The following is a 25749-nucleotide window of genomic DNA, read 5'->3' as shown; positions in this document are numbered from 1 at the left end:
GAAAGAGGATGTTAAATATTAGCTGCCTCAAATCAGACTGTCTTACTCAGCAAACCATTTTTAAAAGGTCACTACTTTTTTAGAACCAGATAATTTGATGAGATGTGAAACAATGGAAAATTAATCTAGTTATGGAACACAGACATGTCCAACACTCCAGAGAAGAGACTAAAACTATTTTAAGATGAAGTTTGCTGCTCTGAAAAATCCAGACGTGATGTGGTTTCCTCAGTGAGGTCATGATCATGTCTTTTTTATAAAGTTACCATCTTTAGAAAATAATGCATAGGCTCTGGTAAAATGGTGAGGTGTCATAGAATGATTATTGGTCTCGGCATGAAAAGATTATCTACTCATTCATTTTCAAGCCTTGTGAGCCTAGACTAATAACGACCTTGAGAGCTTCTTTTTAATTATTCAAAAAATTCAAATAATACTTATCTACTATTTAAATGACTGGTTAGGAACCTCATATAAGATATATATTTGTGTTAAGAGCTTTATAAACCAAAAATTGAGACACAAATGTAAGACAAAAATCAATATGGGCATAATCAAGTACCTAAAGAAGCAAAAGGTCTCGCAAGAGAAACAACTCGACATAATCCATGATCGTATATGACATTGTAAAGTCTATGGTTTACATCTGAAGATATTGCTTCAGATCTGTTCTACTCCCCTAAATTCACTGGTCAATTCTTAAGAAGGTATATTTTGACTGAATTGTTGACTAGAATATATGTCCACCAACTGGCCATTTTTAAAACAAATTTCCTACACTAATAATGAAAAACATTACCATGTATGTTTTTCTACCCGATTGGTCCTCTTTTCAGAAATGTAGTCTTTGTGGTAATTCATTTCTAACTCGTGCTCACAGCCAGATCTAACAAGTATATATCAACATACCATATTCCTGAAGCCTGACACTTCTGCCTTCTTGAAAAGCCAGAGCTATACATACACATATGCACATGTCTGCCTACTTGGGGCTTTGAAGCATAACCAATCCCAGCTGAAAGGCAGACTGTTCCACCCTCTCCCCTACTCTAGGAGGTGACTATTGCTTTCTCCACGCAGATTCTGTAAGAAGTACAACAAAAATCAATGAAGACTTGGAACAGCTGAGACTAATTGTTAACGAACTGCTGAGGCCACCAAAATTCACATTCTTAGGCAATGCCCCAAATATAAGTCACTCTTGGCCATACATCCGATCCTGTGTGCTCATCCAGGCTGTTTTAGCCTTATTCAAGCCTGATCCAGACTCCTACCCACAGTGTGCCTTCCTCTCAAATCCTTTCTTCTGGGTACCTAAAACCTGATTCTGAGATAAAAACCTATCCTTCATCCTCTGCTATCTTCCATTGCTCCAATCTTTTGCTCTCTCTTTCGAGCCTGACTGGAAAAACCCCAGCTCTAGATCAGTGAACTTCTTGTTCCCTGTAGATCAGGGTAGCTAAAAACTCATGGTCTCAGCTAATTCAAACCTCTTCGGCTCAACTCAAATACCTTAACCTATAATCATTTCCTTAACACCAGGCAGGACACATCTTCCAGTTTGCTGGCAGAGTAAGGCAGTGCAGCGTAACTCCCTCACCCTCTCTTGTCCCATATTAATCACTCTTTCTTCAAGTTCTTCACATCAAAAGGAATATCCCTCCCCTTGAGGCCAATTCCTCCAACCTGATGTCTGGAAGAGAAGACTTTTGGAAGTAAGGAGATACAGTAGCACAAGACAGAGGTAACGAGGGCCAGAACTAAACTGTGGCTTTGGGAATATTGATATGTTCCGTCCACTTCCCCCACCCCGAATTTTTGGAGAATAGCTAACCAGGACTATACAGGCATACCTCAGAGATACTGCAGGTTCAGTTCCAGACTACTTGTTTTATTGCGAACATCACAATAAAACAAGTCATAACCTTTTTGCTGGTGGAAGGTCTTGCCTTCAGTTTGTAAAAAACGCAACACCTGTGAAGCACAATAAAGCGAAGCACAATACAATGAGGTACACCTGTAATCATGCAGAACCACTAGTGCAGGTGTACATCCTTGAGTAACTAGGCTTAGAGAGGAAAGGAACTTTATAGCAAACTTTTACCCTGTGGGAAAAGATGGTTGAGAAGAGGTAGAAAGAAGAAAATAGTGTAGATCAGTGATTTAACAGTTATGGATCAATTTAACAGTGACCCTTAAAATGTATGCAGGGCGACCTCATAGGATGTGAGGAAAAAGATGAGATGTCTATTTACATTTCATCTAAAAGGAGGAAGAGGAAATTAACCTTCACAAACATTTACTAAAGACTGACACGGGTGCCTGTCTTCCGGTGACATCATAGAGTCCTCTCATGGTTAGTATCTAAGGTGACCTGAGAACAGAGTGGAAGTCTCAATAGCTCCCAAACTTATAGCTTGATTTTAGCATGTGCAGTAGACTGCAGTTTATATCAAGCTGGATAAATTTATATATTTTATCTGTTATTGATGAAATAATCTTTACAAAGTGTGACCTATATGAATCCCTGCAAAAACAAACAAACCCCATGGATTTAAGACACTTACAATGCAAGAAACAAACAAGAAAATAGCAGAGATGACACTTTTAGAACAAGCCCTTCATAGTGAGTTAAACCAGGATCTCAGCATACTGGACAAGAATTTGGCCAAAAAACTTGTCAAGACTATTTGCAATATGTATGTGCACCAACATTAAATGTTGTTAAAGATAAATCTCACTCTAATGTATTGACCTTGAGAAATTAGCTAATGATAAAATACATACAAATAATATCTCAAATTAATATGCATTCAATGAAAGTGCTTGCTCAAAAAACAGTGATGGAAATATGCCACCAAAAATGTCCGGAGATCACTGGCATAGAAGGCAGATTCTAAGGCTGTGAGAACTAAATTTCCTAGTCTTTGCCCTGGAGTAAAAGTAGCTGTCCTTAGAATTAGTAACATTCTAAAAGAATGTTTTGTTTTTGAGAATAACTTTTGAAAACTTCTTAATTTCTATTAAATTCTCATCTCCTACACTCTTTAACTTCTAATAATGGAGTACAATAAAAGTGTGGGTAAACTAATATAAATTCCTTTGAACACATTTTGCTTTGCATATATTCTTAATTTAGCTCACTGGAAGCAGAGCAAGGAAAAAGAACTTCCATTTTTTGTTGCTCTTCATCCTCACTAGATAGCAACATCTCCACAGACACCAGAATTATATAAAATCAACCTAAGTTGTACAATTTGGTAGGTTAAGACAGATATTGTAAAATACTGTAAAAAAAATGAACTATTTCTTGCACAAACATCTCACTCATGACTATTCACTTTCAAGTAGATTTTGATAACCATCAAGTCAATCTCTGACATGACTCAAGGGAACTTAGTAACTAAAGTACTGAAAGACAAAATTAAAGTGTCCTTGCCTCCTCTGTGGGATTCCAAAGGTAAGTCAACAGCCAAGTGGCAATGTCATCAGACACATACAATAGCTTGGGCACTTGCAAATGTACTGTTGGGTGTGGTACCAGACCTCCCAATAGACAATCGAGCACATGCTTTTCAAAGCACCTTGTCAAAAAGGAGTAAATAACTACACCTCATCATACCTTCCCTTGTTACAAATATTTATAGCAAGTTTTAAAATGACTCCCCACCCTCCCCCCCCCCAAAAAAAAAGGAAACAAGATCCTTTCCCAGACTCTCTTCCTTCTCATTTTTACAGGTCAATCTCCTGCAGTCAACAGGGTACTTTCTGAGCCCTTCCGCCCATATTTGCCATAAAAAGGAACCAGATCTGAGATTTAGCCAGGCCTATCTACTTCTGCACTGATATCAAAAGAGGATACTCTATTATTTCAAAAGGAGGTAGCAGTACATGAGAAGCAGTAGTTTTGATTTGTAAGACAAAAACGTCTACTCTAGATTCAGCTTCCCTAATGATTAAAAACTGCTAAATTGATTAAACAAGGAGACATTAGACGGAGGTGGCTCTAATGCTGTGGCAGGCTGGGTAAGCATACCAAAATCTAAGCCCGTACATGCCACAATGTTATGAAATCTAAAAGGTTAAGGACAACCAAGCACAAGCAGCCAACTAGGCTTTAAGCTATAATCAATCGATTATTTCCTTCCTTGGTGTTAGCCTCCTTTGAAAAAGCCTTTTCCCAGCTCTCATTGGTAGAACGCTCCTAACCACTTCTAGTTTGGCGCTGCCCAATTCGAATCGAATTTTGCTCAGATAAACTTTTAAAAATTTTAATATACTTCAGTTTATCTTTTGACAGTTCTGGTGTCAGAAGAGGGAACCAAAGGAGACCCTTGACTGCCCCCAAGAGCGACGAGCAACCAACCAGACAAACTTACCTGCTGAGCCACTGGAGCTTCCGCTTTCTCACCGCCTCTGGAGGAGGTGATTAAGTCCCTCTCAGATCCTAGCTCCGCAGCTTTTGCATTATGTGTTTTCAGAATTAATCTGAGCATTTCTTTTTCCGGTCCGGGTCCGGAAACCAGCTGTAGTCGGACTAGATCCGTCCCTGGACCCAGTCCGACTTAGAAACCGGTCTGCGGCCAGTGTGAGATCTCAGGTGAATAAAATTGTTTTAAAGCTGAACAAGTAGGTTAACCTTACCAAAGATAATCTTGATTACAGAGGCTTCAGTGGAGAACTTTTAACCTCGAATTGTTAATTAAATGAGGAGGCCATGAGATAGAGGTAGCCACAGTCATCCACAACAGCAAACCAAAATTTAAGCCTACAAATTCCGCAAGGTTACAAAATCAAAATGCTAAGGACACCAAGCACAAACAGCCAACTAGGCTTTAAACTCTAGCCAGCCTATTACTTCCTTGCTTTATTTTGCCTTTTGTCTATCAAAGTCTCTTCTTTGAGCCCCTATTGGTAGAACACTCCTAATCACTACTGGTTTGGAGGGACCTGATTTCAATCAATTTTAACTCAAATAAACTCTTTAAAAATTTTAACGTCTCAGTTTAACAAAATCAATCTTTACATTAAGATACTGAGTTGAGATTCATTCCAAATGTCCTGCTTTAAAAAACAAACAAAAAGTCAGGAAGAGAAAGGAAAGAAAGAAGAAAAGAAAGAAAATGAGAAGAGGAGGAATGTGTATAGGAGAGGTGTGTCTGCTGCATTCACCGTAACTTGCAGGACTCTTCAGAAGTCAGCCTGAGGCACTAGGATTAGTTCAAAAGGAAACTAACATCAAGCATCCAAGTTTGGAAAGCACCCTCCCACTGCCCCCCAAGGCAATTGTTAACTAAGACCAGTTCCTTAAGACTCCTCTGAAATATTTTAAACCACTTATCTTTCTCCAAACGCTTATTACTAAAAAAGCAAAACCCTTAGCTCTTTAACAGGGGTAGCATTCAAACAGGCTGAGATAAAATCATTCCCTTAAATTTATCTTTGAAGTGGAAATGTGATCATATGCAAAGCACCAAAGGAATAACCACCATTTCAATTGCCTTCTCAGATGACAGGCTTATAATCAAATGCATGAATTATAACGTGATCTCTTAGGTTAGGATTACCCTTTCCATCATGCTTTGAGAAAGAAAAAATCACTATCACTTAAAAGTGGCACCTAATTTCTGTCAGTGGAAATTCCAGGTTCTTTGGTGTTGGCCCTTGTGAACAAGGCCAAACAGGGAAGACATAATACTATCCTCTTGAACTTGAATACCACCACTAAAGTTTGCTGAAATAAATTTACAAAGTTATGGGGAAAGTCGTGGCCTACCATGCCCAAAGCAACAATCTACCATCCTTCTAATTTTATTTGATGCCATTTTTATATTTAGGAATATTCTATCATTAGATTTTTAAAGGTACACAGGCCAGAAGAATATCATTATATTACCATAATAAAATCAGTCACCCTGTCACAGATTCCCCTGGTTTCAGTTCCTGTTTTTTTTTTTTTAGTGATTTATTAGCTGTTTTCCCTTTGAATAGAGGAAGGCAAGGACCCTGTAGCCTCAGGGACACCGAGGTTGACATGTGGTTGGCAATTAAAAATATTTGTAGAAAGAGTATTTATGTAGTTTTTATCATATATTTATTATAATATTATATCCTTGTGTTTGATATCCCCCAAACTTAGCCTGTTACACTATTAGTAAAAATACATCATACATATAACCTTTATTTTAAACAGAAGACAACAGAAAAAGTTCACTTTAAATAATCAGGTATTCCATATGTTCAAGTGAATATGTTTTATTAAATGCATACTAATATCTTTCTATAGTGAGTATACATAATAAGTTAAAATGTATATATTTATTAAATATAGATATAATACCAGAACATGATTATTTCAGATGAGAAATCAAAATAAACCCATTTTTAAGTATCTTTTGGTCACTCCAAATTGATATTGCTCATAAAAAAATACACTGATTTTTCCCTGGGGAAAAAAATTAATTCCATAGCAATGTAGTTAAGGGACATGTTTTATTTCATAGCTTTCTGCAAGCAAAACTGCTTTGATACAAAATGAGTTCAATGATACAGGTGCTACTGCCCACTCAAGCAAAAGAAAGCCTCACATTTATATGAATGCACTTTATAATTATATTCTTACAGTATAATAGGTCTAATGTCCAGGACATCTCTGGCCTCATGTGAAACAATGGCACAGAAATGCTGCAAGGTTTTCGAATATCGTAGCACTAGCAAGTGCTTAAAGTAACTTCCTGTGAGTTCTCTGCCTGATACTGCTTAAAGAACTATGTGTGGATGCATTTGTCTTTCTGCCCTTCATCATCTTTCGGTTTACATTAAAATCATCTTGAACTATATCCTTGTGTATGTCTATAGGCATTTCAGAGTTTCCACAAAAGCAAGAAAATGTCATGAGGTATCCTTAACGTTAGCTACTCATGTAGTGCTGTGGCTGTCAGAGAGGATGTGACTTACCTGTAGGTACAGGAATTGATTTTAGTGTTTGCTCCACACATTACAGTGCAGAAATGTTAGTGCATGTTAAACTCTATCTTCCCCCTCACATATGATGTGACTTTGACCCCAGAATATCTGACAAAAAAATTATACAGATAAAATAAAAAGACAAATACACAAATAAGGCCATCTGCAGAATTTTAAACTCACTTCTTGCAATATTTCACAATAATTTCTACATATTTTACATCTTTCAAACTTAAATAATAAATGCTCAAGGAAGGGCCTTGTTGGAGCCAATTGCACTATCTCTTTGAGGATTTGTCCAATTTGCTGGCAGGAGATTTCCTCTGGGGTGTGGGGATTTTGGAAGGCTTGGCTGTGGATGGCCGAGAACCTGCTCGGGGCGTAGGTCTGTGTGTTTGAGGGACAGTCTCCACGTCTGAGCACACGGACTGGATTTCTGAAATGTCAAAGTCTGATGCATCACTGCCTCGGCGGCTGCTGGCCCTGCTGCCAGCCTTGCTTCCGGCTCGGCTTCCTGGTCGGCTGGGAGTCTTCTTGGGATCTGTGGAGAAAGGGCAGAGATGGTTCACCTTTATTACTGGATCCATCTGCAACAGACTCTTGAAACCTAATGCTGCCTTTAATCTCAATGGTTTTCCTTGACACCTAGTAGGTGTCTTGACACTCAGAATATACTGTGGATTCATGGCCTTTCTCCATTGCAAAAGTGTAGGCATCCTCATTCTAAGTAGATATAATATACGAAAAGCTAGATTGGCAAACAAAAGGTAGGTTTTGGCTTACTCAACTTAAAAAACAGGATTCCATTTACTACAAACAGATACACAAAATATACCTATAATTTGAGACTACGATTTCCAAAGTTTAGTGTGTATACCCAGATGCACAGAGTGCAAACATGGAGCAAACTCTCAGGTGTCAGTTTGGCCAGAGGATAAGTAATTCAAAGCACATAGGAATTTAAAAGGCTTGGAACTTTAAAGAAGCTTCATGCTTGCTGAGCCCAGAAACCCAGGGATTAGCTCACTATTCTGTGAAGAAACCTGAGAAGCACCGCTATAAGGCCTATTGTGGCTGGGTTTCTCCAACAACCCCAAATAGAACCCAGTATAATTTCCAAGTAGATGAAAGAATCAAGACTTTCCAGGCAGAAGGGGTAGGAAACTGTTGCAGGTTTTCTTCTGTTCTACAATCATTCTCTCAACTTTCTTTGGTACTTTCCAGAAGGGATTCTCTGGTCGCTTACTCTCATGACTCATTTATCCCCTACCTTTGTTGGGGGACTGGGGCTGCATGTCATTCTGAAAGAATACAGTATCATCAATTCATAATTTCTTCCCCAATTAGGAAGAAAGGGGACTTTAATCTTCAGAGCATACTACAAACACCATTAAAGAAAGAAATGTACCACACTCACCAGCAAACTGTGTTCGGACTCTTGCGGCCGCAGTTGTTATCAAGCCACTGTCTTCTCCAGAGTGGAAGCCCTTCCCTGATAAATATCCTGGAAGTCGAAGCTTGCTTCCTTGTATTGGTGTTCCCTGTATTTAATCAGTGAAAGGACATTTCAAGATATTGCTCCTGTCCCAAGATATTTCTCTGACACCACTTTACAGATGGGTGGAAACCCTTTACTAGACCTCTCTAGAAGGCGGAGGAGGAGAAACTTTTCAATTAAATGAGGCCTGGGGTTCTCACTTGCTTATCTCCACTAATTTCCTATTCTCTCCCTGAATTCAAAGGGAACCTTTTAAAGAAAATTAATTCACATTGAAGAGAAAACACAGAAATGGAGATCCCCAAATGAGGCAAGAACAAAAAAAAAAGACAAATTAAGCTGTGAGTACTTTAGTATCTTCCAGACTGTCAGTGAATATCACAGAGTTAAGAGAATAATGGTAAAAAGATGGTGTCTGCATGGTACAGAGAGAAGATGGGGTTCTGAAAAATTGTGCTTGGATATTCTGCTGCCAATACTTTTAGGAAACTAAGCAGAAATAAATAGAAATAGAACAATAAATAAATAAGTGAAGCCTAGACAGCCATCATTTAAACAAACTTAACTGCAAAAAAAAAAAAGATGTTTTGTAACTTGGCGTAACACCACTTTATTTCTTGGTTCTATCTATCACCTTCTATGGTCTTTACATACAAGATACCTAGGCTACATTTTGGGGTGATTCTTCTAAAATTCTTACAGGAGTGGATAGAGACATTAAAAAAATTAATTGTTTTGTTATTAAATAGTTTTAAATGTTTAATAAAGCATATATAAGACCTTTTGATATATCAGGACTGCAAAATTTTAATATTAATATAATATTCCTAATTCATTTACATATGTATCTATCATATATTTAAGTATAAAATTCACATATGATTTGTATACATGTTAATACTTAAGTTTTCCAATTTCACATATATAATCGCAATTAATCATCTCAATCCTCCCACTTATTCACAAATGTGAAAAATGAGGGCCTGAGGAGGAAAGAGATTTATTTGCCCAAGATCTGACAACTCTGATCTAGTTAAATTCCTAAGAATCTCAACAATCCATGAGAGAGTGAGGACCCACAATTATGAAATATATCACTCAAGGTGGCAGAATTCATTACCATGAAAAACCCAAATCGTTCTTCTCAGACCACCTGGGTTATTTTGATTTTATTGTCACAAACCCTACCTAACAGTCTTAAAGACCCTTCTATAAAGGTATATTGTTGCTGTGTTTGGTTGGTTGGTTTATGTCTGATGAGGCTATTTGAAATGAAACATAGTCTTCTATTAGTCAAAATGGCATACTTAGACTTTAATTTTGGAGACACTCTACTTTTTAAAAAATCTGAACTAACATAGTAGCATGGCCCTAAATATTTAAAACAAACACGTTGCGTGAGGTTCCTTAAACTGTTCTCAGTTTTTGCTACAACAGATCCACCATAAATGACAGACATCTCTAGATGTAATATATAAATAACATTAGCGTTTCCCACCTGAGGGAAGGGGTGGAAATGAGAGGCTGGGGGAATGAGGAAGAGTTGAAGAATGAGTTATTTCTGCCCTAATTCTACCCCTATCATCAAGGTTATTTCCATTGTTTCCATCTGAGACAATTTTCTCTGTTTACCTCTTATTATTGATGTGAGGATTAAATAATAGATAAGTGTTTTGAAAAGCATTAAAGGGCTTTCTAAAGGCACGATATGACTTTTATACCTGGATCCTGGCTTTTAACATGAAATATCTCCTTCGATTCAAGAGAAGTTATTTGGGAATCTCACTCCCCTCTCCCCCCAATTATTGTGATTCTTTCTAATCAAATATGTGATTATTTATTGCCTATGTTTGTCATTTTACAGAAAAGTTCCTTTAAAAATTATATGGTTGACTTTAAATGAATGTAAATGATCCAATACACAGGTTAATCTTGGCCAATTTTATATCCCTTAAATATCTTATCCCCAAATACCATGCCATATTAAAAAGCTAGAGCTTGCTTGACTAATAATAATCATTAAAGACTAATAATTTTGAAAATGACAGGTAACTTTTTGCATACCTAAACCCCCAACACCCTGCTCTGATGGCTAAAAGGCTTGATTCATGCCCATCCAGTGTTCTCGGGCAGAAATAAATGTAACAGACATTCGGAAGGACCTTTATAGTGAACACCCAATAAACGTTCTTTTAGTTAAGTGATTCTCTTGCAAATGATACTGTCTCTCATTCTCATCTAAAGGAGGTTGGTTGCATTTCTTGCCCAAATTACGCATGACCTTAGGTCAGCTATAAATCAGCTATAAAAGAAACTTTACTTAAGATTGAACATAATCTCCTGTATTTCGCTCTCCCAAGAGAGAAAAGTAAAATTAAGTACAAGTAGAAGAACAAAAAACAAAAACAAAAACAAAGTAGATACAATGCCTACAGGTATTACTATGTTAAGCTGACACTGTTCAAGAAGCTAAAACTAATACTGCCTTTTCTGGTGAACCCCGTATTCTCATGTCTTCCAAGAACTGTTGGGTTGATTACTTATTTTACAGAAGTCCATAAAAAGATATAGCATTATCAAAAAATACGTTAAGGAAGAAGTAAAGCAATGTTAGTAGCTGATAGTTTCAGTTAAAGACTGTTAGACTAGAATCTGGGACCTTACGATACCTCTGCAGATGGCACGGAAAAGTCTGAGCACTCTGCTGGTTTACAAGGAGTTGACATTTTGCTGTTTGTCAACCATGGTTTACCATAATTGCGTGTTAAAGGATGGAGAATCTGTATGGAACAATGGCAAATCAAATGTAAAAGATAGCAGATAAAAAAAACAAAGCCACAGAAAGAGATATTCATAGCAAAGAGTCACATTTCACAGTAAGAATGATAACAATTAAAAATAAGTGAAAAGATTTGATGGCCTATCATACACACCAACAACGATGAAGTTTTAAAAAAAAAAAAACCAATCTGAAAGGTAACCAAAGCACCTAAATAAATATTCTCTATGTGGGCCATAGGCAAAAGCATATACTGAAAAAAACAAAACAAAACAAAAATATCCTTCATTTGCCTTATTGCGAGAAGGGACATAAATGGAGAAATCTGGTCCTACAAATGCTAGGGTCCTAAAACATTCCAAAGTATTCTCAAGACACTGATTTGTATAGAAGGAGGAAAATGTTTCATGCCCGGGTCCTACCTTGGGTGTGCTGGTGGCAGGGGCCTGTGGGGAGGCCACCTGGCCGGCCTGACTGGACAAGGAAGTTGATCGGTTGGGTGAAGCTCCTCGAGACGAAGGCCGCGATCTTCGGCCCCGGGGTCGGAAAGCAGCCATACCCTGACTGGCACCATCTGCTAAAATGAACTTCTCCCGAAGTTCCATGTTTGTCCTTCCTTTAGCTGGATTGCGTAACACACAACAGTGCACACAAACAAAAGAGGAAGGAAAAAAAAAAGGGGTGCTCAATCGTTTATGTGAAGAATAACCACCTGGCACCACAGATTATGCTGAGGAATTCAAGAACATCTTTTTGCCATGCCAACTCCAACTCAGCATAACAAAAAGGTAAATAAATGCATTCTTTTACAATGCATTCCTTTTGGATACAAGTAAGTTTGGGAAAGAAAAAAAAATTGTGTTTATTCTAACACTAGACACCAGCCAGAATAACCACTATTAAAGAAAGAGTCAGCATGAAAATGGAAAGCTCATGCTAAAATATTATTAATCCACCAGCTACTGATGTCTGCATGGGTTCAGTACCCTTTCTCCACATTGAGAAGACAAGCCAGTAAAGCAGGGACTGTGTCTTTTGCATGTACTACTACTGAGGTAGGGAGAATGCCAGTATTTTAACATTGGGATTAATTAAACAATATAATTACACAGAATGAGAGATGACCTTATTAATCGTCATGACAACATACAAACTTTCAGGTTTTTCACTTCAGTGAGGCAGGTAGTATTTTTATGTTATGCCTTGAAAAACTCTGTTTTACCAACATGCAATAACAAACACCAGACCCAAGGATCCGTGAGGTAACCAATGATGCAACACTCATACAAACACATGTGCACATGGAGAACACTCCACAGGAACCCGACGGGCAACGTGTTAGCATGTGTTTGATCACTTCCATAACACCTACACTTACGACACACCGCAAGTGTGTGAAATTTTCAGAATTTAAATTTGGAAGCACCAGTTCAGTTGGATATGAGTTAAGCCATACGCAATGGATGAAGCGTGTTAATTTAAAACAAATAATTAAAGCAAGAATGTAAAAGTAGGAAAGAGAGAAGGTAAGAGAGGAGAGGCAAAGTGAGGGGTTGCCAACCTATAGTAGGCTGAGTAGTAGTAATTGAAGAGTTTGATTCCGAACGTAACATTTTACTCCCATGATGATGAACTAGAAAAAATGACACAGGATACCAATCACATTAAAGAATACTGTTAGCAGGAGAAGAAACAAAGTACAGTAGTTGAATATGCAAAGGGTGCTCAGATCTGGCCTTTAGCATACAATTTAGAAGAAAAGTTACATCAGGAAAAGCACTCATAGGTTTGACTCAATAAGAAAAATGTATTTGGAAGACTGCCACAGTCATGCTAACTTTTCTAAGCGACCCAACAAACACTACATGTTCTAACTTCTTTGTTTCATAAACAGAGCTATATTACCTTAAGCTGCATTACTTTCAAAACATAAAACAAAAAGAGAGCTTTCATTATTTTATTCCTGTTGCAGTAATATCTTTGACTTGCCAAGAGCAGAGCTCCTGAGTAGGGTCATGTAACAACCATGGTGGCCTTAGCAGAGAGGCCAACTGATTGCATAGGAACTGTCAGACACACCTTTGTGTTTAGGTGCCAGCTCTGCAACAAAGAGGCTCACTGGAGGAACCCCGACCTCCCACTTGGTAGTCTAACAGTGCTGGCACAAGTATTTGTTGTTGTTTGTTTAAAAGGATTATGAAAATCATAAAAATCAAATCTTATTTTTGTTTGTTTTTTAAGAAAAGTGGGTCTACCGAGTAAATGGGAGCTGGCTAGAAATTGTAATCAAATGACCACTGGTAAGGTAAATCAATTAATTTAAAAATTGACGATAGGATCTGAAAAAAAAAAAAAATTAAAAGCTAACCCAGGGTCTCTTAGGCTGGGAGATATGTCAAGAGCTATAGTATTATATGTTTATGTTTTTAATGCTCTAATTTGCAACTTCAAAATAAGAGCCAAGTTAGCAGTTATCCTTTTTTTTTAATTTTGAAGTATTGATTTCCTCATCTCCCCCTAATTTTAAAAAAACTTTCACTATCCAGTATATCCTCAGTCTTTAACACTTCAATTTTCATTCCTTTTACTTTGCTATTTAATGACAGATGAAATCCTTTCCCCAGTTGTTATAACTGCTCATTGTGAAAACTGCAAACGGGAGCATCTCAAAAGAAAATCTATTCCAGTATTCCCTGCCCACCGGTCTCATGTTTATCCAAAAGAAGTAAAAAAAAATGACGAGAATAGCATGGTTTACATGACTGCCACGAGTTCTTTGGGAACTTTAGGCTGACAGACCAATGTGAAACATTCACTGCTGTAATAAATGACCAAAATCATACCCAAGAATGTTTTTGGTGCTGGAAAATAACATGAAATTGATATACTTTCATGGTGTTATTATCTTGACATAAGTACTTCCTTACCCCTGCAAGGATCATTTTTCACTAAGAACTCGTCAAGTGCCATCCATCCACCTCCAACACGAACCATCACAGTACTTCGCAGGATTCGAACAAGTCGCAGTTGCTGGGAGTCTCCAAACTGTGAAGGTGAAGAAAGAAGAACCTCTAATTGTCAATAGTAATTCTAAACTAAAGGATGATGTGTAATCTGTAGTAGCTTAAGCAACCGACTTTGACTTTTTGCTTAGTTCACAGCGATTAGTAAAATCTCAGGAAAAGGGGTTTGTAATGATCTGCGTTAGACTGCTGCATGCTGATTGAGACCAAAGGAAATAGTTTGAAAAAGGATAACAAAGGTTATCGAGTATAATATTAAAGATTTTTTCTAAAAATGATTTTTCTTTCTTCTGACAGATACAACATTAGTAAGGCAGTGATTAAAAAATGTTTCTAGAAATTAAACACAGCCATGAGAATAAGCACGGGCCCACTTGCCCGGGATTTATACAAAATAAGATGACTCTAAAGAAAAGTTAATAAAGTCTGATTCTTCTTCATTAAGACTTCCTCTTCCACTAAAACTGTTTGCCACTGAATTTGTGAGAGAAATATTCATAAACTCATTCTGTTTTCTCTGAGAGCAGTTTCAACTTAGGGAATATAAAGTAGTAAATAAACGTGACCAATAAAAATTTCACAAATAAAATTTCTGCATCACTAATGATCTGGTAAACCAACTTGTTCAAGATTAATGTGCCATTTTAGATTACTGTAATATTAGGACATTCACAGACATTATTAATGATACAGCTTTCAAATCTAAAAGGCTTTCTCTTCAAGCTGTTTGTACCATAACCGCTGGCACTAATAAGCAATTGTCTTATTTTTGCCCTTTCAATGGCTCTCCAATCACTTGGATATGCTATAAATTCTGCAAGTCCTGAAAAAAATATCTAGACTACAGGTAGTTTCTGATGATAAGGTTTATTTGTTTTGAAAGCCCATGAGAAACAATTTTATACTTTTAAATCATTTCTAATAGGCTCATGTCCAACTTATAAAACACACCATACTGAATTTCACGGTTGTCAACCTAACAGATACCGTAGCAAAATAAACAGTCAATTAAACCTAATTGGCTTCTTTTTTAAGGCAGGTAAAATACATTTGTGATTTTGACTATTTGTCTGGGCTCATGACAGATAAATAGAAAACTTTAAAACTGCTACCTTTCGGTAAGCTTTACCACTGTTTCAGGAAACAAACCCTGAAACAAAGACGACCATTCAAGACCCTGAAACTCAGAAGGACCTATAAAGCATGTAAAGTGCACCAGCAGGAACTCATGCATTTTACATCAAACATTTTTATATTGTTATTTCTAAGTCCCTTTTTAAGCCTTGAGATTTAAACTTTCCTATATTGAACCTGTTCCTGAAATGTAATCAAAATGCAAAAATCGAAATATATCTTTATTTTGTTAGAAAAAATTTGGTGCTGCTAATAAGCAAAGGGAAAAGAGGGGATTTAAAGAAAATTACCCTTAAGGAACCAGATAATTAGAACAGACACTTTTGGTCCAAGATTACGTTCAAAACAAAAGTTTTAAGAAACTAACTACTTTGTAGAGATGAAATTTCAATTCTAATAAACATAAATGATTTAAAATTTTATTTTGAGAGGATATTCTCTAGACAACTAACGCTGTCTTCAGAATTTCCCTAATTTTCCCAAGAGCCAAATTGTGAGACAAGAAAAAATTAGACTGATGTTGTTCTTTGTGTTTGTAGTGAAGAAGGCCTTTTGAAGTGAGTATTATACCCTCTCTACAAATTAAAGATGCCTTCTCAATTGCTGACTCGGAAAATAATAAGGATGGAAAAGTAAATTTTTATGGATCATAACGGATGAAAGAGTTAAAAACAACTATTCAAAGTAACTGAAAATTTCTATTTGAAAAAAATTGTTTGCTTGCAATAAATGTGGATCATAGATAATTTGAAGCTTAACATGTAATACAGGCTTAAAAAGTGAGTGGCAGAGTAATAGCTAATATGATATGGTCAGGTAATATAAATAGCATGGTTCTTTCCAAAAGTATACAGTAAAAAAATCAAAAACAAAAACAAAAAAAAGCTCTTCTTGTTTAAATCAAAACATGATCTCTTGTTGTTAGTTATAAAATTTTGATCATGGTGCAGTGCCACTGAATAGTTTATATTGACTTAAATGTGAGGTCAAAATGGAATAGTGTGACGTCAAGATGTAAGTTACAAGAGATACATTTCTTCAAGGAATAACCATTCAAAACCTCCAGGGTTAAAATTTCTACTGAGAGGATGCAATGCCCTAAGTCAATGATTTAGAACAAAGAGACAATAGCTGCTTTGGAGAGAACACACTTCTGTGGCTGAGTGCCATTGAGATCTCTGACTACCCTGTCTTTCTGTGTCACTGCCTGATGCTGATCCTTCTCTAGCTACCGTATACTACGCATTCTCAATGGTTAAACACTTTTGAGGCTATGTAGAAATGTGGGTTCCAATGAGTACTTTCACAAAATATATGCTAATAGTATTATCAAAAATGGGAACTGAAAATTGCATTTGTAACACGGTAACCAGCCAAGCTAAAATTCATTATCTGGTTTGCTTAAAAGTAATCTCCTCATTTGAGACACAAGGCAAAAAGGAATCCTAGACCAAGGACCCTTATAGCGTTTACAGAAACACCACGCCAACCAACAATGTAGTAGCTAGGGGGGCAGCATGGGAAAGATTGGCCATGGCAAGCTTTAATGGCTATGAATTAAAGTTAAAAAAAAAAATCATCAGGAACTTGAGAATACATTCCACTGATTTATACCTGATTTCCCAGGAAGAACTGATAAAAAATAAAAATAAAAAATGGAAGAAAGATATAATTAGTTCAACAGGAAACTTTCCATATGGCTCTAGAACACACACACACACACACACACACACACACACACACACACTCACACTCACACTCACACTCCAGGCTCCCAGATATAGTATCTAGTTGAGAGATGTGCAGGTATCCAATTATCCCAACCTCAAACCCAAGAGTCACAAAATTTTCCACACAAATTTTCTGAAAATCTTTGGGTTTCAAATTTAAGTTAAAAATTCAAATACTTAGATCAATATTTTTCAGCATGGAAGTATAAAAAGTAAGAATAAATACTGTTTCATTTGGAAGTAATATTAGGGAAACTCAGCACATTTCCTATCTAGCTACTACATATAAGAGATTTTCCAAAAAAAAAAAAAAAAAGAGGAAGAGTGACAAAGTCACATTGGTCTTCAAGTAATTGTTTTGAAGAAGGTGAACCGAGTTATTGAGATTCTGAATAAGAGAAAAAAAAATCACTGCACAAGTGGAAAACATTGCCTCTTTTTCATATTTATAAAAATGAGTCAACATTTTTAACTTCATGGTAGTGGCTTGGAAGAGCATTGTTATTGAAAATATGAAAACTTACCTCTAATGATAATAAAATATAGCCCAAAGCAATATGAAGAAATTTACATATGTGAGAGGTATTTTTCTGTGAATAATTTTTTCCTTAAAAGTAATATACATGTTGTACATGACAAAGATATGTCCTCATATACAAAATACAGGCTATTTCTATATAACTTAAAATGGTAAGAATTAGAAATTTATATACCATTAAATTTTGAAATAAAGTAAAAATAAATAACTCTTGGAAAATGATGCAGATCAAGTTATATAGAAATTTCAATTTTTATCCTTTAAAAGAACTATGAGGTTATTTTGAAAACTTACCCTGTATTTGTTATCTCCAATTTGTTCAACTTGAAATCGTTTTGCACATTTACACTTAGCTACCTGTCTTGTCACCTGCCAAAAACAATGGTGAAGTATCCACTTTAATATTAGCATTACACACTGAATCCTTAAAATCTTGACACAACTACTGAACATGGAAATAAATAAAATGGCTGCACGAAGTGTGCAGAATACACTACACTATTACTGTTGCAAGCAATGGAAAGATAGTGAGTACCTCATCTTCGATTTTGTCAGCATCAGTGATAGGTTTATATGCATCTTTATTTGGGTGAAGGGCGGCTACAAATTCATAGTAGTCAATATACCCATCGCCGTCTCTGTCAAAGATGTCTGCAACAGCGCTCATCTCTAGGCGACTGGTTGGGAACTCTAAAATTTTCAAAACAATAGTAAGTAGCATTACTGAGGCATAATTGACAAATAAAATTGTAATATATTTAAAGTACACATTGTAATGATTTGATATATGTATACACTGGAGAAAGATTCCTCCCATTTAGTTAACACATCAATCACCTCACATACTAATATACATATATATATTTTTTTGGTGAGAACACTTAAGTTTCCACTCTCTTAGCACATTTCAATTATACAATAGAGTGTACTCAGCTATAGTCTAAAGTTATACATTAGATCCTCCAACCTTATTCATCATATAGGTGAAAGTTTGTACCTCTTTTACCAGCCCTGATGTATTCCCCCACCACCAGACTTGGTAACCACTTTTATATTCTGTTTCTTTGAGTCTGACTTTTTATTTAGATTCCACATATATGTGGTAATTAAGACATTCTCTGAATAAGCCATAAAATATTCCCAATGAAAGTTAATAAGACCTGCTACTTATGATAAAATTTTACAAAAAGATTTGTCTTTACAAAAATGAAAGTGTCCTAACTTGTTAATTCTGCCTCAAGACATTCTCTCTCTATTGTTCATTTTAATCTTAATGTGGCTGTTTGAATTATCAAGGTCATCAAATATATTAAAATCCTTTTTAAAAAACTGATTTACATAATAACAAATTAAACCACTCTCTATGTGACCTAAATTTATCTTTCATTATTACTGGGATTAATCATTTGAAATTGCTGTTTTTCTAGGTTGAAAACTGTTAAATATTAGTAAATTTCATATGGTTCAACTATCACTTTACATAAGGAATAATTTCTATAAAATTTAAGAATCATTTCCAATAACATGTGCCAGAGATATCACATACACATGACTGAACCATCAAAGAAGACGACGACACATACCTTCAGAAGTTTATATTATAGAGTTCCAATTTCCTACTAATGACAATGTTAGATCAGAATGTGAATTAGAATGAATAAGAAAGAGACTGACTTGCATTTATTATTTCCCATTATATGCTAGGTGACACGGACAATCCAAGTGTTATTAACTTTATTATACTAACGAGGGCATAGCTTCAGTAATGTGAAGGAATCTATCTGTGGTTACACAATTAGTTAAGTTTGCCTGACTCCAAATCCATAAGTTTTACCACGGGCACTTTTTTCTGGTGACTTCACAGTCGAGTTTAAAGGTCATGCTTTATTGGTCACACAAGTTTACTGGCCCCACAATTTTAAACTGTGCTTATTTTTTTAAAAAAAAATACATCAGTTTCAGTCACTTCTCTTGGGACTTACTTGAGGAAAGAATTCCATCAATAAATTCTTGTCGGGTTATTTTCCCATCCTGATCTTTATCGATTCTCCTGAAGAAGTCCATCACCCGAGATTTCTTGTGATTCATCCATCGCATGTATTTTTTGCGCCAGATATCAAAATCGAAATTAGCAAATTCCCTCAGCTGAAAAGGGCAAAAGGCATTTTGGCTGAGTTAACATCGTGCTCAAATTATATCTTATACTATATGAATAGTGTTATTTTTAATGAGCCTCTAGATAATACACATATCTTTCCCACTTCAAGTAAATGTATCATCTTGCAAAGGGGACTTTTCACTGGCGAGTTCATTTCATCACTGTCACTGTTTTTCTTTACAAATAGAGGAAGCAAATAAAACTCCTCAAAAAGTCAAATAGAAAACTTCTAATAGTGCCAAAGTCACAAAGGTGGTGTGCATGCCCTAATGTAGCACATTGGTAAGTTCTCCTCCCATGGGGTAGCAGGCCCAGCTCAACAGTACTTATGTAACCCCTCACTCTCTCTGCTCTTTGCCACTCTAACTCCCCTAGACTTCTAAAAATTTCCCAATTTCAGAATCTGAAACTCTAAATTTCGGATCATAGAATATACATAATAGAAACTTGTCCAAGGTGTCATTTCCAAGTTGGGAAGTGGTGGAGACAGCCAAGGAGTCTGCCTCCAGAGTTCTTAACCGCTTTGTTACCTTGCCTCCTTGTGCAACATATTTACTACGATAGGTCTGAAAATTCTAAATGGTTCTATTTGCCAGTTAATACCACCAAGCAAAACATATGTCGAGCTACATCTTTTCTTAAATCGGCTTCCAATTATGTTAAAACATATTAGTTTTCTACTTCATTGAGCCCCTAAATCTAAGTCCTGTATATCAGAGTTTTCCCTCCTATAAAAATGTACATACTTGTGGTATTAATTTTAGAAGTAAATATACACTCAAATAGCAAGAGTTGGCTTATCTAATTCTTGTTGAAAAAAAATATCAAGATTTTTATGTGTTATGCTGAATGACAATACGGTGTTAAATACACATATATATGAGTTTTCTAACCTCTTCTAGTCTGTCCAAGGCGTCATTAAGCTTCCTCCTTCTTTCCAATGCAAGGAGCCAGACTTGCTGCCATTTGCTCACTAATAAGTTGACCCTGGGATTCTTGGTTTCGATTTGTGTCTGTGATCCAGAGGGATATAAGCTTGATGCCGGAAAGCGTTTTCCTGTTAAAATATAACTTTAGTTAGGGTGGCAGTTTCCAGGGTTCTGAAATAATGTAAGGCTTGGCCCTTTCTGTTCCTAGCTAAGACTGAATCAATTTAATTACCAGGTATTACAAATAGAAGTATCCTATTTAGATGATACATAATGTCAAGGTACGAATCTGTTTCACTTATTAAGGGTCACATACTCTCTATATAAATTGAAGAAATATATCTTGACAGGTGTTTACATACTGGAAAGCTCTCTCAACAAATTTATGCTTAAATCAGTTTCCAGCTCAAAATCTATGCCACATCCATGACAATTAAGTACAATGTGCTCCTCCTCTTTGTTAAGGCATGGTAAAAGAAATCTCCCAGGGCACTTACATGTAGCTTAGAATCTGTTATATAAACCTAGCTGCCCTTCTTAGAAAATATAGCTGAAAGCAGGGCAGGTGAGGGCAAGAGGCACTGAGCATTCATTAGAGTCAGAGCAGGACACTTTACAATCCCAACCAAATATGGTACGTGCACAGGATCCCAGCTTTCATCCAAGTCCACTTTCCACTGAGGTTGTGTGTTTCCTGTGTATACTCATATCCCAAATTACTGCCTTATTAAAGTTTTCTCCTTCTTTCTATTTTTCGAGAGTTTCTATAACTTTACAGAACAATTATCTCAACACAATCTTCTCACCAAACTAGCTAAATGTGGCCTAGAAAAATCACTGACCTAAGGTCTTATATGAAGTTGATGTTCAAGCTAGGATTTACCCAGAATTCCTAACTCCCATAGGACTTTACATATATAAAAATATCAATAGCTAACACTTATTAGGAATTTAACTAGATGCCAGCAAATATGCTAAGCACGTCATACACATCAGCTCACTTAATCCTTGCCACAGCCCAATGAGGTTACAGTTATCTCCTTTTACAGATGAGGAAACTGAGGCTCAGAGAGAGAGTTTAAGTAACTTGTCCAAGGTGTCATTTCCAAGTTGGGAAGTGGTGGAGACAGCCAAGGAGTCTGCCTCCAGAGTTCTTAACCGCTTTGTTACCTTGCCTCCTTGTGCAACATATTTACTACGATAGGTCTGAAACCATTTTTTTTAAGGCACCATGCAGAAATATACAAAATGATATAAATTGTGCTTCTTTTGCATCTTCTCCAAGCTAGCTACCATTGTTTTTAATTATCACTTCATTGAATCAAGGTCGCTGAAGAGGTAAATAGAACATGGGCAAAATCTATCAGATTACTACTGGTCACTAATTAACAGCTAGGTCAAGAACTTTACCCAGGTCATGATCATTTCTGTTGCATTCCACTTTAAGGTTATTTATATTACAAAAGCAATATGAGATGATTCAAAGGGGTGTGTGAGTGTGTGAGTGTGAGTGTGTGTGTGTGTGTGTGTGTGTGTGTGAGATGATTTCTGTTCTTGTGGCAAATTTTTCAATTCCTTCCAGAGAATCTGAAAGATACAGTTCAAGCCAATAAAGTTCCATATAAACAACTGGATGTATCTTTTCTTTATTTTTAAATAAGTTGCTAGAAAACTTGAGCCCATGTATTCTTTCGAGAAAACCTTTTATGATGGAGAGTTCACGCAGAATTACCAATTGCTCTGAAATTTCAAACGACAAATCAAAATAAAAGAAAACCAACTTCCTTGCTTAACTATCTTCGTTTTAAAGAAACTGGCTTACTTCCTGCTCGCCCTTTATCCAAGACTGGAATATGGGACTGTAATGAGGAGGGATCAGCCGTTCTCCTCTTATAGGTCTTGGTAACTTTATCCACATCAGGTTGTTTTCTGGTCATTTCCTCCATGAAGGTCTAAAATGAAAGAAATGATATCAATTAAATACAGGTATACCAGAGAAAACCACCATTAGAAATGAACTAAAAACAAAAGGATAAAAGGACCATGCTATTGTTTCTGAAAAAAGAATAAACCATTGTGTTTTATTTTTAGGAGGGAAAAATGTCTAAATATCATAACATAGTGTTTACTCATTTCTAAAGAATACAAAAGATTAGAGCTGGTAAATAATTACAGCATCACCAAAGTAATTTGTTTTACTTTGAAGACCACACATGGGAGCAGCTGTCTGAACAACATAACCTTTCTGTGCGCCAACCAGGATCAAGCATCCAAGCTCTTCCAGGAGGATCTTGAAATGAGCATTTGTCTACAAAGGAACTAGTTAACTGGGGTGGTCCCTAGGACTTTTCTGTGCCACATTTTACCTACGTATTTGAAATATTTAAGGTGGCTTTGATATACAGTACAAAGAACACAGACATTAAATGTGGATATATTTTAAATATTTGTCAATGAATATGCTAAGCCAAGGAGGGTAAAAGTAATTCACGTTAAAGTTTATATTTAAAAGACTTGACTATCTTTTCATTTTTTATCTTATCTCCCGAGGCTTATTATTATTGTTGACTAGGTATCCCTATATCTGGAATATGTGGCAAAAGCAGAGACTGGTGAAAGCGATGAGGAAAGGAGGAGGCAAACAAAAGTGAAAAGTGAAGTAACACATTTCTGGAACATGAGTCACACTGGAGAACTCGGATCACTTTAATACCTCTGATCACAGACAACATGGCCTGAGACACTGCAGGGCCACTACGGACATTGATATCTTACACTTTTATTAAAATATAATATCACTGTTAACTGCTTTACCAACTATGTTGACACAATGTTTCCCTTTGTAAATGTATATTAAACTAAAAAGCAAACAAATAAATCAGAGTTAGTGTGATGCCCATCATTTCAGAGTTTAAAACAAGTAGGATATACAGGAGAAGTTTTTTTTTTTTTTTTTTTTTTTTTTTTAGCAAGACCACATAGATAAGTACTTGAAGTACTTACAGTCATCCTGGGAGATGTTTAGGGGCAGACAGCAGAAAATGCAAGCGTGGAGCAATAAAACAAGGGAGGGTGAGACTGCCAAAGAGAGCAGAATGAAAGGAGTAGAGAGCTGAGGACAGAAGTAAGGAGAGCTGCTATTTAGAAGGCAGGAGAAAGGGCGGGAGCCAATCTGAGACAGTGTCATGTGAATGTAACTTCACGGAGGCCAGAAAGGAAAGAGTTTTGGGAAGGTACCAGAATTAGAGGATAGACCATCAAAATTCAATAACTGTGAAGAGAACAGTTTTAAGGCAGAGGTAGAATTCGAAACCCATTTGGAAGGAGATGAGTATTTTTGAAGAAGTGAAGGTAATAAGCACAAAGCAATCTTATGAGAACTACAGCAGTGAAAGAAAGAAAACATCTGAGAAGACAGGGCTTGGGATGACATTTATTTTACCTGGTGTTCTGCAATGAGGGCTTTCACTTCTTCGATTTCCTGGGGGATGACTTCTTTATCCTTATCACTAAGTGTAGTTTCAGCCCACTGCAACCAAGCCAGCAAAGCTTCCAACAATTCCTGTTTAGCAATGAGCCCAGCCAGAGCACTCGCTAATCTCTGCTGATGTTGTTTCGCCCAGGCCAGTACCTATTGGAGAAATAGAAATTTCTTTGAATTTCTTCCACCCTGGTGAATAATTTAATTCATGTAAAATATACAAAATTTAAATGTAAATTAGGATCGTACTGGGCTAGACCCATAACACTTCTCATCTTTCTAGACCCAGCCTGTGGAGGACATGAGAGCCCTCTATGATGCTCATCACCTTCAGAGGTTTAGAGATGTATGTCAATCACCCAGGCTTCCTTTGCTCTCTAAAGTTCAAATACACATTCTCTGAAGGATCAAGTACACTTACTCCATGTAGCACAGAGTGGAAAGAAAAATAGCTAAAATCTTCAATATAGAATTAATTTACTTTGTGTATGCCATTCATTTCACAAGATATACTACCCTGAAATACTATTCAACTGCTTGATTATTCAATAGACGCAATGTGGAAGTGAGACAAAAATTTATACATATACCAAGCATTTTTGCCTTTTCATGTTTCAGGGACATGGATGCAAAATTCCCTTAACTTTTCAAGAAAAAGATGAGATGCACACAGGAAGATTATTTTAAAAGAACATTTTTTCTCTGCAGAAGCCTCATATTCCCATGGCCGTAAGTGCATCTTAACTGCTGAGGTTTCCATATCCCGATTCTCTGCTCTAAAGATGCTCTGAGACACACTGACCTCCTCAAACCTGGCCCGGATGATTGTTATCCAGTGCTTAATGGTGGTGATGGAGTCCGGGTGGCAGATGGCCAAAATAGCATCTCCCATACTGGTAGCTTTATTGAGTGCAGCTCGCTTTTCTTCCAGTTTCTTCATGAATTCCTACAGCAGAAACAAAGACTTCAATTAGCTGTTGGCACTGGCTGAAAACAATTTGACTATCAAGAGTTAAACAAATAAACGAGAACATCGACTGGTTTATCCACAGCTGAAAATAATCCACTAATTGAGAATTAAGGGAGAAGGGACAAAAATAGGAAATAAATTACTTTCTGATACATATTTTAAAATATAGGATAATGACTCATGCTTTACAAAATACATTTTAAAAACCCTCTTTCCTAAATTTGGATATATTATAATTACATTTCTAATGGAAAGTAGGATTAGGAGAGACAGTAATACCAGAAATAAAATTAATATCGATTGCAATCAAAATGAAACAAAACAAAAATCTCCTAACAAATAAGACAAGGAGGCTGGTATTTAAAATAGCATTAACTGTGTCAGGAAAGATATAAATATGTACAAAAAAATAAAGAAGTGCTAAGGAAGAGGGACGGCTGGGCAAAAAGTTATAAATGATTGGAGGTGTTGGAGAGAGGGCACAAGCGTCCAGGCAGGAAGGAGTGAGGGGGAGACCGGAGGGAGTGGGCCTGACAGTGGGCC

At 36.5% G+C, this 25749-nt stretch overlaps 1 protein-coding gene across 1 annotated transcript in view; it reads right to left on the bottom strand.

The window, feature by feature from the left end:
* Positions 1 to 6235: 6235 nt before the first annotated feature.
* LOC102889885 (dystonin) overlaps positions 6236 to 25749 on the bottom strand; it is a 401789-nt gene continuing 382275 nt past the window's right edge. Inside the window, exons 90-102 of the mRNA XM_025042814.1 lie at positions 25039 to 25182; positions 24198 to 24386; positions 22578 to 22707; positions 20720 to 20883; positions 19651 to 19813; positions 18204 to 18358; positions 17963 to 18037; positions 17015 to 17032; positions 14171 to 14288; positions 11666 to 11865; positions 11134 to 11244; positions 8384 to 8507; positions 6236 to 7507 (exon numbers count right to left, since the gene is read on the bottom strand). Coding sequence (XP_024898582.1) covers positions 7245 to 7507; positions 8384 to 8507; positions 11134 to 11244; positions 11666 to 11865; positions 14171 to 14288; positions 17015 to 17032; positions 17963 to 18037; positions 18204 to 18358; positions 19651 to 19813; positions 20720 to 20883; positions 22578 to 22707; positions 24198 to 24386; positions 25039 to 25182 — 1854 coding nt within the window. The 3' untranslated portion in view covers positions 6236 to 7244. The remainder of the gene's footprint in view (positions 7508 to 8383; positions 8508 to 11133; positions 11245 to 11665; positions 11866 to 14170; positions 14289 to 17014; positions 17033 to 17962; positions 18038 to 18203; positions 18359 to 19650; positions 19814 to 20719; positions 20884 to 22577; positions 22708 to 24197; positions 24387 to 25038; positions 25183 to 25749) is intronic.

This window comes from Pteropus alecto, unplaced genomic scaffold (genome assembly GCF_000325575.1).
Source record: "Pteropus alecto unplaced genomic scaffold, ASM32557v1 scaffold7, whole genome shotgun sequence".
In the NCBI taxonomy this organism is placed as follows: domain Eukaryota; kingdom Metazoa; phylum Chordata; class Mammalia; order Chiroptera; family Pteropodidae; genus Pteropus; species Pteropus alecto.
Note: the sequence above shows the minus strand (reverse complement) of the source record. Positions and strands in the feature narration are given on the sequence as shown.